Source organism: Rhea americana, unplaced genomic scaffold (genome assembly GCF_003343005.1).
Source record: "Rhea americana isolate MKP2758 unplaced genomic scaffold, rheAme1 scaffold_406, whole genome shotgun sequence".
Taxonomy (NCBI): domain Eukaryota; kingdom Metazoa; phylum Chordata; class Aves; order Rheiformes; family Rheidae; genus Rhea; species Rhea americana.
In genome coordinates, this window is record NW_028186542.1 from 251397 (window position 1) to 270819 (window position 19423).

At 44.9% G+C, this 19423-nt stretch overlaps 1 protein-coding gene across 5 annotated transcripts in view; it reads left to right on the plus strand.

The window, feature by feature from the left end:
* Positions 1-19423, plus strand: part of PLEKHG4 (pleckstrin homology and RhoGEF domain containing G4) — a 103952-nt gene that overhangs the window by 58041 nt on the left and 26488 nt on the right. For all 5 annotated transcript variants that reach the window (XM_085314529.1, XM_085314531.1, XM_085314530.1 and 2 more), the window contains 3 exons: positions 10766-10904; positions 13431-13553; positions 14098-14289. In XM_085314529.1, coding sequence (XP_085170655.1) covers positions 10766-10904; positions 13431-13553; positions 14098-14289 — 454 coding nt within the window. The remainder of the gene's footprint in view (positions 1-10765; positions 10905-13430; positions 13554-14097; positions 14290-19423) is intronic.

Sequence of the window (19423 nt, forward strand, 5' to 3'; positions counted from 1 at the left end):
AGACAAATCCATCTGAAAACATGAAACTAATGCTTGACTGCAACTTAGAGATGTGTATGCTAAAATAAGCAAGGAAGTAGACTTACATTCTCTGGAGTCAGATGTTATCGGCCAGATACTTTTCAGGAGCACATAGCAAACAAGACTTGCTTTAGTCATTCTTTAGCAATGAAACTTCTCCCTCGGGGGTTAGTTTTGGCATCTTTCCCTCCTCTGCCTTCCTAGAGAGCCAAGACGCCCTTTGGAGTGTTTTGTGACACAGAACAGTGGGATCTCACTGCTGCTTACGCCTGACCCAGGCCTTGGAGGGGATTTGCTTAACTATAGGCATGGCTCCTTTCATGTAGAAACTGATTTCCCATCAGAGATGTGTTTGTTTCTCTGACAGATGATTTAAGAGCCTCTGGGAGTCCCTGCTGGTAAAGGAGAGATAACGTAGCAGCCTTTCTAGCATGCCACAGCAGTGGGTTTTGCTGGTAACTCTACTTTCTCTCTGTTTCCCAGCATGACCTGACCAGGAGACTCCATACTCTCTTCCCTACCACCATAAAAGCTAGCCCTACCCATCCAGCTGCAAGTCCACATAGGGAACAGCAGACCCGTCCAAACAATCCTGATGGACCTCAGCTAGTTTCCCAGCTCCGTAGAGTCTTACCAGGTGCTCCAGGATGCAGCGACCAGCATGAGCTGTGGGAGATGCTGAACATCTGTGCTTGCAACCAAAATTACACCTTCTGTTCTTGAGTAGAGCTGAGTGCATGCRTAGTTGGTACCAGCTCACTGCATATGTGTGGGCTGAGCTGAACTCCTTGGGAGCTAACAAGAGTGTTGTTACCAGAATAGGAGTCCTGCAGACAGCCTGCAACAGGGAATCAGCTAAGGGGATGTGGCATGCTCAGCTTGTCCCACACCACTCTCTTAACCCTGAGAGGCCAGGCTGAATCTGGCCTAAAGCTGACACGGGGGTTAGTGCTGATGAGCTAGTATTAGCATCTTTGTGATGCCTCCCTAAGTGCTGCCATAATAGCTTCAGCGCAAACTGGTCACCTAAAGTGCAGGTGGACTGCTAAAACCATCATTGCCACTTCTTTAATATTAGTGGATCTGAATGAGTTTAAACCTAGCACATTTACTGTCCCACCCTCTGTTGCACTGAAGGCTCAGTGCTTCTCCAGGCCTGTCAGCACAAAAAATGAAAGCTTCCAGGTTTTACTGTTCCAGCCTTTACGGTGATTGAAATGCAGAGCTATTAGCCTAGCTGAAATTCCTGTTGGTAAGTGTGGAAAAATGCCATGGAGAGATCCATCAGTTCAATTTTTGCACTTTTGGACAGGAAGTCTTTGTCTCAGTCTTTTTCTTATGTTCTATAAAAGTTGACTGGTATATCTTTGCCTTCTGGTGTATTGATCGAGTAACTTGTGGCTTGGGGGCAACTCACTAAGCCAATTGTTAAAGATGTACTAATGCCTTGTTTATTTTGTGGTAGATGTAGAAGACTTCTCCAACATTTCCATCATAAGCCTTGAAAAGCAGCTAGAAACCAGGTAGCAGCATTGTGAGCTCTTACTAAAGAATCAGTAGTGTAAGGGCTAGGCAACAAGACAGAGAGGCTTTTAACTTTGTCTTTAGCAAAACATTTCCCACTGCTTTTCTCACTATCGCTGCTCTGCCAGAAAAGCCAAAAGCTGGGAGCACTTGCCCAGACAAGGTATCCAGTGATGGCTTTTGTCGTCCAGGTATGCCATGAGTTAGGAGCAGAGTAAAGAAAATATAAACATTTTATATTAGTATAAAGGTGCTGTATGCTAGTAGAATCAGGATACACCTGGTGCATGCTGGGCTTTATCAGCACACCTTTGTTCTCAGTGTGGCAGAGGAACGGGATTACATCATGCTCTGTGTGTCAGCAGACAAGGTAGCCACAAGTCTACATGTGAGGGCTGGAAAGATGGAAGCCTCAGATGGTTAAGGAATTACCMGGTTGGGTGCTTGGCACTGCACAACATCGAACCAGAAAGAAAAAAAAATCTCTTCTCCTACCTCCTCAACTGAAAAGAATTTGTGTTTGCAAACTATGAATAAGCAGCTTATAAATAGATGGAGGAGTAAATTCTTCTTTTATTTGCAGAAGGCAATATAGTCTCTGTACTTCAAGGGTGGAGTGGCTGGGACCAAGAGCTGGTTTTGTGAGCTGACTATTTTTAGARTGGCTTGGTGATCTGCCTGGAAGTCCTGGGTGGGGATCCGAGCAGGACAGAGGTAATGGGCAGCGCAGAGCAGACTTCCTGAGCAACAAGTTGCCAGGTTTCCAAAGGACAGACTGGTGAGCCAACAGCCCGACTTCATAACAGCAACAAAGAGGCTGAATTTACAGCTAACATACTACACTGTACTTGTGCCTGGCTGCAAAGGATTCTGGGCCATCTTGTGTATGCGTTAGCATATGGAACATTTTTAACATGTACTGGAGCATTCATAATCTGCACAGCTTGCTCACTTGACTCTGGTTGTCTGTGTGTAGGCTGGGCACTGTTTGGTCTCCAGCCCTTGTGTTTACTTTCTTGCTCTGCATGATCTGATTGTGGAGATGCCACGCGGTAGGTACTGCCACCCAACCTGACTGCAGAGTGAGATCAGTGAAAGGAAGCTATGAAACTTAGGAATTTAGTTTGGAGAAGATTTTTGCATATGATAGGACAAAAGTAACAGCTGGAACATCCGTCCAAAAGATGTGATGGAATCTGTCGCCTTAAGGCCTTCAGAATTAAAACCTCGATGTTTTTCCACAGTTGGTACCAGAGTGCAGCTGCATGTTGTGCTGTGAGCAAGATCAGTGCAGATGAGTAGAACGGTCTTTCCACTCTCAACACTTAATAGCTGCGTTGGTGGTGCTGTCAACAAAAGGAAGTTAAATCATCTAAGATAGATGATTGACGATGATGACCCTTCTCTACCCCCACTTCCATCTGCAGTATCAAGCAACTAGATCTGCTTGAAATCACTTAAGCTCTAGCCAATTAATTTAGGGATCTCTGCTGTCGATGAAGCAGTGTGTTTATCTCTGTGTTGCTGTAGGACTAGTCAGATTCCTAATAGTAGCAACTCATGCTCCAAGACAGTTTACAAGCATGTGCTGCTCTGCAAAGTGGCAAACGAGCTCCTTCCAGTAGAAGTAAACCTTGACAGGGTGCAAGCTCTCAAGAGCTCCGGGAGCTGCTGATGGACTGCGTCAGCCCCATCTGGAACTTCTGCCGTAGAGGCAGTAAGACTGAGCTGGCCATGCAAAATGCAAGACAAGTTGGGGGCGGGGCAAGGGAAGACAGTGTCCAGTGGTTTGGTCCCGGTCTGATGAGGCTGTGTGGCATTGGAAGGCAGAAGGTGTGTGCACCTGCTAGATGACAACTGCTACTGTATGTTGGTGGTCATGGCCAGGCAAACTGCATTTGAGAAATCCTCACTGAAGGTATTAACATCTTTTCCCTTCTCACTTCTGCTTTAGAGGTATGTTTGTTTTTCTTTGTGTAGTGCCTGATGCGATGGTCGCTGCTCTGCATGTTTGCACGTGCTTCAAAAGAAGGCAGTGTGTGTGTCCCTCTCAGTGATGCCAWTTTCCTGGCTACTTAACTAACTCCAGTGCATCTGCCCACCTCTCTGGAGGTTGGGGAATCTCTAATGCTACCACCTTTCCATAGTGCATACTCCTGACATGCTGTGTTGAGATGCACTTTTCAGTGCTGAGCTGGTATGTCTCTCGTGGCATCTTCATCTTTTGGTTCAGACAAACTCTCGCTATCGCTTGAAGTGAGGTGAAGAGCTACACTTAAATGCTGGTCTCAGAGTTTCGCAGCTTTCTTGCACAAGACACCTCTGGGTTGTCATTGGTGACACAGAAGATGCTGACAAGCACTAAACCTTTGGCCCTTAGCAGTGCCGAGGTGGCAGTGCTCTTCCATTTCTTATTTGGCTGTGTCAGGCAGAGGGAGGAGTGCACAGCAACATTTCTATCCAAACACATACCATGGTGCTTGGTATTCATCTTCTTTACAGTCTAACCTGTTCCCTGTGTTTGCATGGTGGTTTTTGTCTGGTGAAAAGCACTTGCGCTCACATTAAACAAACCTTGTTGCTCGGCACATAGAGAAGTGCAGAGCCAGCTTTGTTCGGAGCTTGTGTGAAGTGCTATGTGGAGCCAGTTGTGGTATTTGCAGAGAAGTAAAAGATTGTGGAGATCTTTATAGGTAAGTCAGTTTTCACTGTTCTTCAAGGCTTTTCATGAGATGATCCCCCCACCTTAGCTCCCCTTCTGCTGTTTGTTTTCTTCTGTCAGTGTCCTAAGTCGTCTTGGATTCAGAGGGAATTTGACAAAAGGACTGTCTTGCTTGTTTGCAATCTTGTTTGCGATCTTTGTGCCAACAGGGTGTTAGGTACTTTACGACACTATGTGTTTAAACCGTTCAAAAACAGCCTGGAAAAAATTGCAAAATGTTTCCAGTATAGGATGTTAGTTGAACCATCTGATGTTCCTGGCTCAGTCTCAGACTGTCCCACAAGCACTGTTTTTTATCATCTGGTGGAGTTGGGGTAGATGTTTCTAATGCTGCGGTAGTTAATAGCACAGTTGCTGCCATTACCTGCACCATAAAGATGGGGAGTGTGTAAAAGGAGGGATTWTCAGGGAAACAGGTTTGTAGCTTTAAATGGCAATGCATGTAGATTTAACCAGGGCATCTGGAAACCATGGCAATACTAACTCCAGGAACACAGCTGTCACACCTGAGCAGCCAACTAGATAACAAGTACATAAAGAAATAGGTTAATGTAAATGGCATGAGATTTGGAGGTAGATAGCTTTTTACAGCTGATGATAGAAAATCACAGGTTGATGCTCCCAGAGCAGTGTTGCCTCATCCTCTCTCAAGCTCTGCTTTGGAGTGAGCTTTCCCCAGAAGTAGGCTGTTTCTTGCTTTGGGGTGTCTGCTTTTTCTTCCAGTTAGTTTTAGAGAGCTTACTGGAATGTAAAATCAACTGAAGTCTGAACAGAGCTGTATTACAACCAAATGCAAGTCAGACTGGCAAAGGAATTTGAGGCAGCAGTTTGGAACAAGACTTGGACCTTTGTTTAAGCATATGCTTCAATCCCATTACTTTTAAAGAAACTTCAGAATATAGTTCTGCTAAAAAAAATATTTAAATAAACTGTACTTCTGTAGAGAATTCTCTAAGCAATTATGTATTAATTGGTTAGCAAAGTTCCCATTAAATGCGCTTGACAGATAAACCGGTGAGAAGGGCTTCAGTCAAGTCTGTGGACTTAGCTAGGAATACTATTCCCATCATGAATTGCAGGTATCTCACAAGCAGCTCCTAACTTGGTATTTGACCTCTGTGCCTTTCTGGGGACGCTCTGGCATTCTAAAAACTGTATCTGGCTGCTCAAGTGCTTTTATAAGGTAAATAAAATCAGCATGGCTATTTGTGTGCAGCACCTGGAGAGTAATTACGGTTTATTTAGCAGAACCGGCATTAGCTTCACTGTGGCTTTTTCAGATAGTAACCTCAACTGTATGCAAACTTTTCAGCTTGGAAGAACAAAAAAGGTGCATTTGAGGTCGACTTCCTTTTATGGGATAGTTACAAATGTGGCAGTTGGGTGTGTTGCTAGGAAATACATTAAGGACCAGAAAAGTCTAGTGCATTGACCTTCTGGCAAAATGGTCCAAAGGCATATAATATACCCCCTGCAACTGTGCAAGGATTTCTGCCTGGAAGATAGTCCAGGCTGTGTAAATGATTGCAGTCTAGATATCGGCATAAGTGAATTGGGTATTATCCTTGGAATGTGCCTTTAAATCATTTAGTTGACAGATTCTCCTCTTTATCTACCAAAACCTATAGAGACATCCACTAGGGAAGTTAAAACCAGGAGTGGAGGACTAGATGAGGCTGGTTTGCCTATGCAAGTTAGCTAGATTAAACTTGCTTAAGCACTGTCAAATATTCAAACAAAGGGCAGTATGTCTTGTATTCCTTCCATCCTTGGACTTTTGCCATTTTAAAAATCGACTAGGGTTAGTCAGAGGATGTGCTCTGCTTTTAGCACTCACTTTATTTCTGCTCTTGCTGTTGATTAGATCTAATCAGATTAGATTGCTGTTTCTTCCTTCTCTTCTGCTGGAGACCTCTTCAGTGGCCATGTATTTTCATACACAAGTCAGGCATTTTGCTTCAAAAACTGAAGTGTAACTCTCCAAGGCTAGCATTTTGAAGGATAGATTCAGACAGAAATAGTCTTTCTTTTTTTTTCTCTCTCTCTCTCTCTCTAAATTGTAGGTTTAAAATTACCCTAACATTATACAACAGTTGGGCACTTCTCCAGAAAACTGAAGACATTTGGAATCTTTTCCACTGAAATGATAATTGCCCAATGAAAACAGGATTTGGGGAAACATAAACTGACATCAAGCTACTCCTTTTTTCTATAAATTATATTGACTCTCCACTTATGCAAAATTACTTCAAATGATTTGACCGTGGAAGAATGTAGTGAAAGACTTCCTACCACACTCACATGTGCAGGGAAATTTCAAGGCATCCAAACAAATCTAAGCTTAGACAAAACTTTCCACTGGCTTCAGACACCTCCCTGATTTTCTTCCTCAGAGTTGCACAGGCCATTGTCAAAATCTCTTCAGGGTGTTTAATCACATGTTTCACTTTGTCTTGCTGGTTACAGGTCGCTTTTTCTTCTCTCACCAAGTTTTTGATAYTTGTTTTGTTTACTTCCAGCTGCTGTGAAAGCAGTCAAGGGCAAAAATGAAAAAAACCTTTAAGTCTGTCTCTGAAAAAGAAAGATTTGTTCCTGTGGAACTTGCTGTAACAAGGCATCATTGAGTTTATTAGTATACTATAAATAACTTAGGATGGACATTTGAAGATAGGTGGAGAGATGTATACAGAGTTGGGAGAACACACTTGGCACTTTCAGTTCTCACAAAGTCTCCATTGGGCACTTCTTACGTGAATTGACGAAAATAAGCTTTCCCATGGACTGTGAGGGATTTGTTGTTTGGCTCAGTTTGCCTACCTACTTTTTATAATACTAGGGTAAAAAGGGTTATGTTTTCCTCTGTGTAAGGTAGTAAAAGATGGGTGTTGGTCAAGGAGCCTGTCTAGCCAGTAAAATTGAACTGTCAAGAGCTGACAACATATGAATGGAGTTCCCTTGGAGATGCAAAAGAAGACCAACAACTAGATGTTAAGGTTTTAATGAATTCCAGCCAGGTGAGGCAAAACATGTGAMGAGTGTGGAGCTTCTGTCTTGAAACAAAAGAGTGAGGTCTTGGGATGCTGGAGGGACTCAGATGAGGCAGCAGAAGGACACACGCAAAGTTCCTCTGGGGCTCTGAGCCTCAGGACTTTCTTTTGGAAATATTTCTTGGTGGTTTCTGTGCAGTTGTTCAGAAAACTACTGCTAGAAGCAGGAGAAAGGGCAGCTTTAGGGTGTTGTGTTATATCCCGATAAGTGTATCAGTAGGTTGTGTAAGCATTCACAGAAAAAAAAATGACTTAAATCAAAGGATGAAGGAATTTTAAACAATGATACATTGCCTAAGTCCTCCAGTGTACAAATGAAGACAAGAGCTGATTTCCAGCCCTATTGAGATTCTCTGTCCAATTCCTGTTGATAGTAGAGACTTCCAATGCACCTTGGACTCTGACTTTCTGGAAGTTCAAGATGTCTCTGTGGATCTAAAAAGCAGAGGTGCTTTTTCTCTGGTGCCAAGGCATATGTGTGGAGCCAGGAAAGCACTGTCTTTTGGGAAGGATTTTTTTCAGTTGTTCATCTCACCAGCAAACCACTCATCCAGATCTTTTCTCTTTACCTGAGATGGTCTCCTTGGGCTGTGGATGGACCAGCAGTTGTATTTTATTACTGCATTTTTGAACCTTAGTATCCCCAGAGTGGTTTGCTAATCATAAGGCCAATACTGATCTCAGTTGTGCTCCAAGACGACCTGTCTTATCCGTGAGGCTTAGAGATGACACATGTGAATTAACCTCTAGCTAGTGAGCTTTTAATAGGTATATTTCCATTAAAAAAAAAAATCTTGGTTAATTTAATAACTCTCCCTGTTCCTACCCGGTATCTTAAGGATGTTTTCCGTAGTTGCAGAGCTGTCTTCARAAGAACCTATGTTTCATGACTGTGGGAAACATGTTGTCTACTACTTGGGATTCTGTACTGCTTTCAGCCCTCCAGCCCAGATTGTGACTGACTGCTGTCAAGGAGAGTTGCTTGRAGCCTGTGAGGGGATAACAGGACTCCTGGAGTCCCATTTCCTTCATCAGATAYGGGAAGGAGTGGAATGGGGCTTCCTTTCCCTATATCAGGTTACGTACCATGCGAGGTCAGCCAAGAGAAGAGCTRGACCTCGTGTTTCAAGTTATGGCGTTGTCAGATTACTGTCTTGCACTACCTTGTTAAATATTGGTACTATGCATTTTTTCCTTATCATGGATTTGGGTGTACATAAAAACTTACTCTGCAGTAAAACATAAAAAAAAACTGCCCTACTGATGTGTGTCACCAAAAAAGTAGCATCAACATCAAATTAATTTATCTGAAAGTTCAGAGAAAGATTGGAARAATCTTTCATCTCATGAGTGAACAATTGCAAATGTTTACATCTAGCARCCTGTAACATGTGAAGTTGTAGGTGCTGGCTTGTCTGTGCCAGTGGCAAGGGAAGAATTCAGTATATACGTATGCTTTCCTCAGTAGAAGAGATCATTCATGCCAGGAGGGACTTCAGACTCATGAAAGTAGGACCTAAGAATGTCTGCCTGTCAAGCAATCAATGCTAGAACCATATTCAGAAACTAGGATCTGACAAATACTCTGTTGTACAAAAACCAGCAGCATTAATGTTGCTGCCAAATATAACTTCAAGCGATCTTCTGAACTGTTTCTCATTAGCTTTCCTAGCTGTGTCGCTGCTGCTGAAGGGAACTTGCCTGTAGAACCTGCTCCGTAAACAAGCTTTCCAGAGCTCAACTTGGACACCGGATATGGCTTTGCTGCTACAAACCTCCTGGCTGGGATYGGGATCTGTCACTGGGAAAGGGTTACAAAATGGCAGACTAGTATCATCACCATTTGTTAATGGGTGCTTTTGGGAGACACAGGAGCAGCCTTACAGCTTTGGTCTTGCTGTCTAAGCTTGAAGACTCTCTGTAGAGAACCTGTCTCCTTTGCACTGCAGTGGTGCTGATCTTAGTCCAGAAACAATCTGGGTTTTTTGGCTGCCCTGTGGAGAAACTCATTCAGTCTAATGGCATTTTGAAGTGGAAAAACAAAAGTATCTAAATGCCTGAGGTTTGAAAAGTTGGCTAATATGCAGTAGGTGGAATTCTGACTGGAAGAATCCTGTGGATTTCTGCTATGCAGAGCTAGTTGTCCAGAGCTATTGCACTGTGTTGTGCCCATTAAATACCAGCTAAAAATTTCAAGATGGTTGCCACTAAATGTTTGCATAYGATAGGTTCAGAATGTCTGTAGCTTAACGCTGCTTGAACTTGAATCCTAAACTGCTTATATAAATTTCCATGAGCAAAACTTTCATAGTTTTTATAGCTACCTGTCCAATTCACAATGCTTTGAATAATTTTAATAGTATGATTWAAAAAAAAAAAAAAGCCGTAAGCCAGAATGTTGTAAGCCAAGTGCAAATGGAAGCTGGTTTAGGGCAAGCAAAGAGGCACTCCAGCCTGTGGTTTAGTGCACTGCTGAAAGAAGTTGTCATATTTTGTTGTAGGTGTACGTTGAGTTAATCTTTTTATAAAAGGAAAAATCTAGAAGCATAAGAAATCTGACAAGTTCAGGAACACAAAGAAAGAATGAATTTGAATTCCGTCCTCTCTCCTGGATCCTGCCTATAATTTGCTCTGACATGTGCTGGAGAAGTGCTACAAACATCTGAAGAGAACTTACAAATACTTGTCATCTTGCCTGGATTAAAGGATGTACTGAATCCCTGATTCCAACCTAAATTCCTCCATCCCTGCCTGTGCATGCAGGAAATCAATTTCTTTTGTGGCCAAGCTGGCAGGAAGAGTGCCACATGGCATTGCCTCTTGTGCTTTTGTCAGCACAACTGCCTGTGGAAGGCAGGGAGCACTGTCTTTGAGTGCTTTGAGCACAACACTGTTAAATGCAACTTTTTGTGGCCCTGGGATGCTATATACTTTGCTTTTTTGTTTTCACTGGTGGAAATTCATGAGGGAGAGTAGACTGTCAGGTGCTTTATATTGTTCTTGTTGCTCTGGAGAGATTTGCATCCTAGTGTTTGCTTYTTTTATTGTTTATTTTCTTATTTAAACTTCTTCTGGTGGTTTCAGAAACTGGGGCTGCCTGAGCCTGTGATTTGTGAAAACCCCTGGATGCAAGAATCTGTGTTTATAGAAAGCTGAATATCCCTTCTGAAAGTGTGACATTTTAGAATAAAATGTTGCAAGGAGCCTGGCTGGGAGGGGRTTCTCTTCTTCTGCCTGCCAGGCTTCTGCACTGGAAACAGAGAGTGGTGACTCATAGGAATGAGCAGGGAGCCACAGAATTTTCCTTCTATTCTCCGTCTAGAGATGGCCATTGCTTGAGTCCCACTGGGAGGATGACTGAAGGGCTGCTGTTAGCCAGCTCATGTTTGTATGAAGCACTGCGGGGAGAACCTAATGCAGACTCCCTGACCAGACTTGTATCCTCTTCCAGAGACGCGCTTGATGCCGCTAGTGTGCTTTATAATCAAGTTGATGAGGGCGTTCACCGACTGGTGATGTTGTCAAACAAACGCATCCAGGAACTGGAGCTCGTGATGGAGTTCGAGAAAGTAGAAGAATGTTTTAAGGAGGTAAGGCCTGTTTGTTGGTTCTAGTGACTGCCTGCTGCCACTATCTGACTGTGTGTCCCACAGCAGATACTGGGCTTGTTGATCTCTCATATGAAGAGTCTTCTTGTAGAGTGATTTCTATAGACATTCAGGAAGAAGACCTGAACAACTCRACATATGAATTTAGGATAGATTTTCAGATGTGTTGAGAACCAAGTCAGTGTTTGCCTGGAATCTCCTGATCCCAGGTAAAAGTCTCCTGACCTCTCCCAATCTGCTGCTATCTAGGTGTGGCTCAGTGAAACCCCATACATATCTGTGAGGTTTCTTCTGAGTCAGAAACCACAGTGCAGCAACTCTGGAGTAGGCAGCATAYCTGGAGGTGGGGTGTCTTCTCACATTGCTCAGAAAAAGTACCRTCTCACCAAGAATGTTGGGGAGACATTCCTCATTCTCCACTTTGAGAAGCAGCAGAGTGATGGCAGCAAGCTGCTGCTAAGGCCATGTGTCCCTCTGGCCTGTAGATCCTGCATGGTTTGCCTATGTCCTGCTGCTGATTGAGCTACGTATCTCATACCCACCCCATGACAGCACCCTTGCTTGCTATACACTCTGCTGTGTGGTGCTCAGGTCCTTGGTATGTAATGTGCTGTAGGCACACTCCTTTTGCCTCTGGGTGCAATCRCTGTGACAGAGGCAACATACTATCCTTAGACCAAGAGCCTTGCTTAACTCCCGTCCTGCAGTTCTGTAGGGGCTTACATTTTCCTTCCTGGTGGTGATCATAACCCTTTACTGCCATGGAACAATTGAAACAAACAGGTTCTGGTTTCCAGAAAGACTTCTGAAACCTCTAGTTGTGTGGATAGAGAACTTCTAAAAAGTCAATGAAATAGGTCAGGCTCTCTGAGCATCCTACAAGATTTAATCAGTTTTTTAAGGGTTACTGTTCCCAGATATGCTCCCTAAGCCTGAATTAAACCTCCAGATTATGGAGTCCCTTATCTGACTCAGGCAGAAAAGCTCCTTTGCTGTAACCCATCAACAATGAGCAGCTTTATATATCACTTACGACTTTGTGTGTGTTGATGTATATTGTATGGATTGTATGCTATGTGGAACTTTCCTTAAGAACCTCTATCTTTAAAGATAGTACTAGGACCAATTTCTCCATTGCATTTCTAGGATTCTGGACTCTCCTTTAGAGAGAATCGAATTTTCAATACARATTGGAGCCTCCCTGTTGTTTTCACAGGCCAAGGCCTATCCAAGAGTTTTAATGACCTTCCCATCCCAAGGTAGATTCTCAGGCACTGTGCTCTGTCTGTTCAGGACAAGAAGTGTGATATAAGAACCCTTTAAGTTAAACACACAGGTTCCTAATACCAAATAAAAATGAGGACAGGGCACAGARGCAGGTCCCCCAGACTTTATCTGCTTTATGCAAGACTCTCTTGGATTGAATAGAGCAAAACTGACTGCTYCCAGCTTTCTTTGCTTGCAGATGACCAGAATTGGCAGCCATTGCTGGCAGCAGCTGCTTCTGCTTTTAAGCCTGCCTAGGAGGACTAGGTAGCAGYGATGTGTCCCTTTGCAGTATGTCACAACCTGGGAATCCAGCCCTATCTTCTCCTCTTGCCTGTGGGCTTGTTCCCTGGGTTCAGACCCTCTCACAACCCAGGAACACAATCAGAGGTGAATAGAAGTTGCTCCTTGAGCATGCTCCTGAGCAGGAGTTCAGACTGAGATATGGATTTTGATGATACAAAGCAACAGGGCTAAAGGGCACTTCAGTAAAGCTTCTTTAGTGTGTCCTTYGTCCCAAAGTACAGCTATCCATGAAGCACTGCAGACAAATTTACTACCCTGTTTTTCAAACCCTGTGTTGATGGAAGTGCTGTGCTATCCTTCCCACCCTCCTGTGTCTGCTTTGCTTTTAGGACACTGTCATTAATGAGTTGTCTGCCTATGGTTGAGGATATAGACTTGTAACAATGGCAATGACTGGACTCTGGCATAGAGGCTGTGTGGGGAGCTGCCTTCAGAAAACCCATATCTGAGAGCCCCAAAGAACCGTGAAACATTGCAAATGGTGAGAACCTGTCCATACATGCACATTAATTTAGCTCATGTCCTTCAGCCAGTCAGAAATGGGAAGCAGGCTAGGAAATCTGGTGGCAGAGAGGTCTTTATCCCATTTGAGGGTAACAATAACAGGAATAGCAGGCTAGCTTACAAGTTTCAGAGCTTATTTCAGACCATGGCTCACCCAAAACAGAGTCCAAGTAACTACTTGCCTTGTTTGTGCCTAAGGTTGTATGAGCAATAGGAGAGTCTAGCAATTACTCAGTAACCTGAAATGGGAAAAGTCTGAGCAGGAGGTTTGCACTGAAATGCCAGGATGGAGGGCGAAGTGTATATGCGCATTCTTTCCAGTAATGAAATGACCAGCCTTACGAGAGCAGTTCTCTGTTCTTTCCACGCAAAGGATAGCCTTGCCAAGTATCATGGAGTGACTAACAGTGGAGATTTTTTCTTCTCTCCTAGGTCAGCAGTTGGATTGAGAATGTTGGCAGAAAACAACTAAAGGAAATGGTCAACCTGGATGATTCTTTGGAGATGCTGCTTCAAACACAAAAGCAGTTCAGAGAATTTGATCTTGTTGCCAGTGTAAGTGTTGTCTGGTCGGAAGAAGGTACTCTTCAGAGYCTGAGAGGCAGCATCTATGCATCATGCATGCTCAGCCAAAACCATGATGCTAAGGTGACTTTGGTGGAGGCTTCATCACCAACGTACATGTCACTCATTTACTCTGCTTAGCTTCCCAGCATTCCTCCTGTTGTATGCAAAGCCACCAGCTCCCTCCCAGCTCAGTGGAGGGCATTTGTCAGTCTTGAGAAAAGTAACTATTGTGATGGAACACCTTTTTTTTTTTTTTTTAATCTCCTGAGGTACTTGAAGCTGTGTTGTTCTGATCCTAATTGGTTTATGGCCTTAAAAGGGCCACAGGCCTTACAAGCTGCTCTGTGGCTAACGTGTATCATGTTAGATACCAAGACTCTTCAGAATTCTATTGTAACAACTACATCTCACCCACCTGATTTGAACCTCAAACCCAGCCTTATTCACCCCAGGTGTTAATGGCTTTGAAGACTACCCACCATATCCGTGTCAGATCTCCATATGCTCATATGCAGTCACATTTTGCTTTCAGGAATATTGCAGAAGGGGACAAGAAGCACTAAAGAAGATGGATCGATGGGAAGACTTTTCCTCTGTGGATGTACATGCTTACAAAGTGAAGCTGCAGACCTACAAAGATCAGTTGGAGGAGTTCTGCACTCAACTGGATGAAAACAGACATCGGATCTGTGAGACAGTCAGGCTGTATGAATTCTTTGACAAGGTAAGACAAGGCATCTGCTGCAGGGATAGGGAGTAAGAATGCTTGGACTCCGTCTAGAACTTGATCGTTTATGAAAGACATGAGACACAGTTTGTGCACCAACAAGGAGCTGGATCTATGATTTGGAAAAGCCCCTTTGAGCTTTCTGTAGTGATTTCAAGTCAGTATTTTGGAGAAAGAATGGGTATATATTCAAGAAATATCCATATTTATTAAGAGTGGAGGTGGTCTGCTATTTCAAGCTCTGTGTTGTAGGCCAACATTGTTTCTGTATCGAATAGAAGTGTCATTGTAATGTTGGCCTTGGACACTAGAGTCTGGGGTTTGGTGACTTGTGCCTGGCCTTGACCATGGGGCCACACAGGCTACCTGTTTTCTGTTTACACTGTATTCCCTAGCAGTGGTAGATTCAGTCTGATGCATCAGGAGCAGCATCCTGCTGTTCAGTCCTAAATATATCCAAATTCCTCAGTTTTGGAGGCCTGAGTGAGGAAGTGGAGACCCAGATCAGGGTGCTGGGGAGTGTGGCTGAGGCAGTGGGACCCAAGGACTGAGTTGGCCCAAGCAACTAGGAAGCAGGAGGAGATGACRCATATGGTGACTGTGCTGAATTTCTGGCATTCTCACCTTTTTGGTTGGATGTGAATACACCCGTACAGCAGGGCTGCAGTARGACTTGGCATGGTTTAATTTCTAAAGCTGCAGATGAATAAACAGTGGGTTTTTCAAGTGCATTTTAAAATATAACTTTGGCAAACACAAAGGACCAGTGAGTCTGTGCTCCATTTATTCGACACTTGTGCAAACACTGGGTATTGAAGTTCTCAAATTCCAGAAAGAATAAGACACTAAAAGTTAAGCTGTACCAGATGTATGTGCCACTTAGTTGCAGTCTCTGAGCTGCCTTGGCAGCCAGAAGAGCTTGGGGGGGGAATTCAGCTAAACATGAAAACATTGAGAAGCATCCTTTGTGAGGGAAGAATGTGGAGAAGGCAGCCCAGAACATCTCTGTCAGGCCATGCAAGGACTGAGTTTGTTTGGTGATGCTCTGCAGGTCTGCTGTAGCTCGTCTCTTCTGTTTCCTCTGCGGTTCAGGGACCCTCTTGCTGCAGGAATGTGCCATTTTCTTCCTGTGGAGAGCAAAGTACTATGTCGGTGATGTGGGAGAATGGCAGGAACACAGGCATTTGGTGGCTGCTTTGGTCCCTGAACACCTGTTGCCATCATAGTGGTCCTGATAAGGATCCTGGCAAGTATTTCTTTTTCCATATTCCTTCTGATAACCTGAGGCATAGGAAGGTACAGGGCCTTATGCAGAATTTTTGGAAATCTCTGATTAAGCCCAGCATCAGTTCTGTATGAACCTACCTARCAAAGTGGGAGAAATCTGGAGCATAGGCATAGACTGCAGAACCTGATGGCTGCTCTGTCCTCTGTTGAGGCGTGAAAACTGCATCGTGGTCTTGCAGAGCTCTTAGCTTGGCAACATAGTCAGACGTCCCTGCAGCAATGGGTGTTCTCCTACAGCTTCAAAGCCTGGGCCATTCTCAGAGGCACAAATCTTACACAGACTCCAAAGTTTTYCCATTTTCTTTCATTAGGATTTGATAGCACCACTCATTTAGCTTCTTTTTTGGTGGCTGGTAATCAGGGAATGGAGTCCTTGGCAGCACAGAATCACAGAATCATAAGGTTGGAAGGAACCTCTGGAGATCATCTAGTCCAACCCCACTGCTCAAGCGTGGTCACCTAGAGCATGTTAGACAGGGTTGCATCCAGGCAGGCTTTGAATATCCCCAGAGAAACGGACTCCACAACCTCTCTGGGCAACCTGTTCCACTGCTCTGTCACTCTCACAGTGAAGAAATTCCTCCTCACCTTCAGGCGGAACTTCCTGTGGTTCAGTTTTTGCCCATTGCCTCTTGTCCTGTCACATGGGACAACTGAAAAGAGTTTGTCCCCATCCCCTTGACACCCTCCCTTTAGGTACTTATACACATTGTAAGATCCCCCCCTCAGTCTTCTCTCCTCCAGGCTGAAGAGGCCCAGCTCTCGCAGCTGTTCCTCACAGGGCAGGTGCTCCAGCCCTCTGATCATCTTCGTAGCCCTGTGCTGGACTCTCTCCAGTAGTTCCATATCTCTCTTGTCCTGGGGAGCCTAGAACTGGACACAGTACTTGAGATGAGGCCTCACCAGGGCTGAGGAGAGGGGCAGGATCACCTCCCTTGACCTGCTGGCAACACTCTTCCTAATGCACCCCAGGAKACCATTGGCCTTCCTGGCCACCAGGGCACATTGCTGGCTCATGGTCAACTTGTCATCCACCAGCACTCCCAGGTCGTTCTCTGCAGAGCTGCTTTCCAGCAGGTCAGCCCCCAGCYTGTACTGGTGCCTAGGGTTATTTTTCCCTAGGTGCAGGGCCCTTGCAGAGATACTTGCCCTTGCAGTATCTCTTTAGGTTCTACCTTTCATGCTGCACAGCTTCAATGAAAACTGAATGATAGGGGCACAGTGTGTCTGCACACCGCTTTGGTGTCGATACCTTCTCTTGGTGAGGGAGAAGTCTGATCTCACTGGTTTCAGTAGAACTATAAACAATGTTAGCGTCGTAAATACAACCTATGAGTATTATTAACCAGTGGCCAACTGAAACTAGGAGTATGAAGAGGATACATCCTGTAACTATAGCATGAGTGCAGAAATTACTGCATAGCATGAAAGTTCTTCCAGTGCCAATTATTTTGATACTGATCTCCAGAATGTTCTGAAAGCAAAGTTAGTAGTGTGGTCCGGGAGGTGGGAGGAAAGCAGGTTTTATCTAAACTGATTCCACTTTCTTCTGATGCTGAACTGCTCTCAACTTACTAAAGTGATCTTGTTAGTGCTTGCCTTTCTCCCTTCCRTAATATATGAGGGGATCAGCAGCAGCAATCTGAACTCAGCAGTGTCCTTGATTTTTCTTGTAAAGAACCTGCAGCATGCCAGACCTCAGGATTGGAGGAAGAAGCCTGAGAATACATAAACAGTGCACACTGTGATAATGAGTTGGCAAGCTCAAATCCTTCCAAATGTCTCAGCATGTGTCATGGGAGTAGAGCACCTACCACACGGATCATGGTATTCATCCCACACATACCTTGCTGCCTGCTAGGAATGGGAGGTTGCATTCTGTTGTCCTTCTTCTGTCTGTAGTAGGATAATGATTTGAAGGGTGCTGAATATGGCTGCTGAAAAGGCCATGGAACAGGATGGCATTGCTGYGTATGGCTCATCAGGACTCTGTACTATGTCTTTCACTGCTTGGCGGTTCCTAAAGCCTGTCAGAGCTTCCTGTGATGAGGCTTACTGAGCAGGGCCAGACCGCACAGAACTTGCATATGGACTGGTGGATTTCCCTCCCTCCTTTCCCATAGCCATGACCGGTGCCAAGCTGGATATTTCCATTTGTCCATGCTTCCTTTGCGGCGAGAGTTCTTGGTGCCTGACAAGGACTGCACATTGGCTGGGCTGAAGCAGGAGGAGCAGTAAAGGGAGCTGCCTTGCCTCAGCTGCAGGGAGGGAGGATTATTTTTCAGTACCACAGACTCAGCGTGGGCATACTCAGGGCCCTGTCATCTCTCTATGGCTTCAAGCCTGGTCTTGGCCTCTGTTCCTTGTTTACTCAGTTTCAGGGCTGTGATGGGACCTGGCTCTATACTGCACTTTGAGGGAGAAGTGAGAGGCTAAGCAAGCAAGGGTATATGTTATTACTAAAAGCACTGGTGTCTGCTTTGCTGTTGGGTGTCTTCAAGGGCTGCTCCCAGTACCCTTTTACTCTCACTGCCTATCCTAGCTTCACAGTAAAACAGCAGTCTCATTAACCAGCAGGAGCTAGAGGAAGTCTTCCTCTTCATGATTCCCTCATTAGCCCTTAACATTTTTTTCCTCTCAATCTTCCAAGTGAAATTMTTTCCCTGGTTTTACTTACATTCCCTGGTCTCTGCATGATCTTGTCCTTAGCAGAAGCAAAGTGCCCAGTAATCTATCTGCCTATAACCATAGGCTTGCAATTGCTGTATGAGAGCGGTGTGCCCTGATACCCCTGTCAGGTCTGCAGCTACATGTCTTGCAGTGTGCAAATCTAATGAGCCATAGTGCTGTCTAATGCGTGTCTAATGAGCCAGAGCATGCAGTACAGCCTGTGCCAGCCCTGGGATGACACCCAGTCCTGCAGAAAGTTGGTGGTGGAGACGTGTGATACTTGCCAGTGAAAAGTCATCCTGTTGGAAGAAAGCACTAACCCAGTCGGAAAGGACAGAGCCCTCATGTCAGCTCAGCATTGCATGCCTTGGCACCATGACTTGCTGTGGGACCCACCGTAAGGCTAAAGTGCCTGGGTCGTCACAGGAGGGTCTGAGACAGTCCTAGCACCAAAGGCTTTTTCCTGCTTGTCAGGATGTTGTGCAAGATGCTGTCTCTTTCAGTACTCACTGAAAGCATGGGTATTGCCCTGATAGGCGCCTGGGAGCCTGAGTCATCTGGAGACCTTGCCTGGCATTTGCTTTCCAAAGGAAGCCATTCAGAAGCCCAGTGCTCAGAATTGTTGGGGTGAGCCCTGAGTGAGAAAGATTTCTTTGAGCTCTGCTGTGTCAACTCATTCTTCAGTGGTGTTCTCTGGCTGCCACCCTTGGATCTCTTCTGTCAAAGAAGCCTTGGCCATCAGCCCATGCTGACTGAGTAGGGATCTCCAGCCATCCTCAAGTTCTTCCTGGTGCACAGAGAGATCTGCTTCTGCACCATGCGTAACACAAGCAGAGTATTGCCCAAACCTCTCTGTCCATGTTGGCATCTCTCGCAGAGTGGATTACGCATGCTCACATGTGACTCTGTGCCGGCAGTGGGTTTTCTTCCTCTCATTCTCATCTTTACACCACTTTGTTCTTTGTGACTTAGAAAACAAAGCCTTTGGCAAGTGAAGGAGGTGCCTGCCCTTGCTAGGGGAGGGCCAGCTGGCCTGCATTTGATTATGGCAGCACCTCCTCATCCCTCCCCACTGTCCTTGCTGCCGTAGGAATGCCAGCAACTGGGCGCTCCATCCGGTGAGCAAGCATTGCTGCATCTGGGGCCCAAACAGGGACTGGGGCCCTTCCTCACA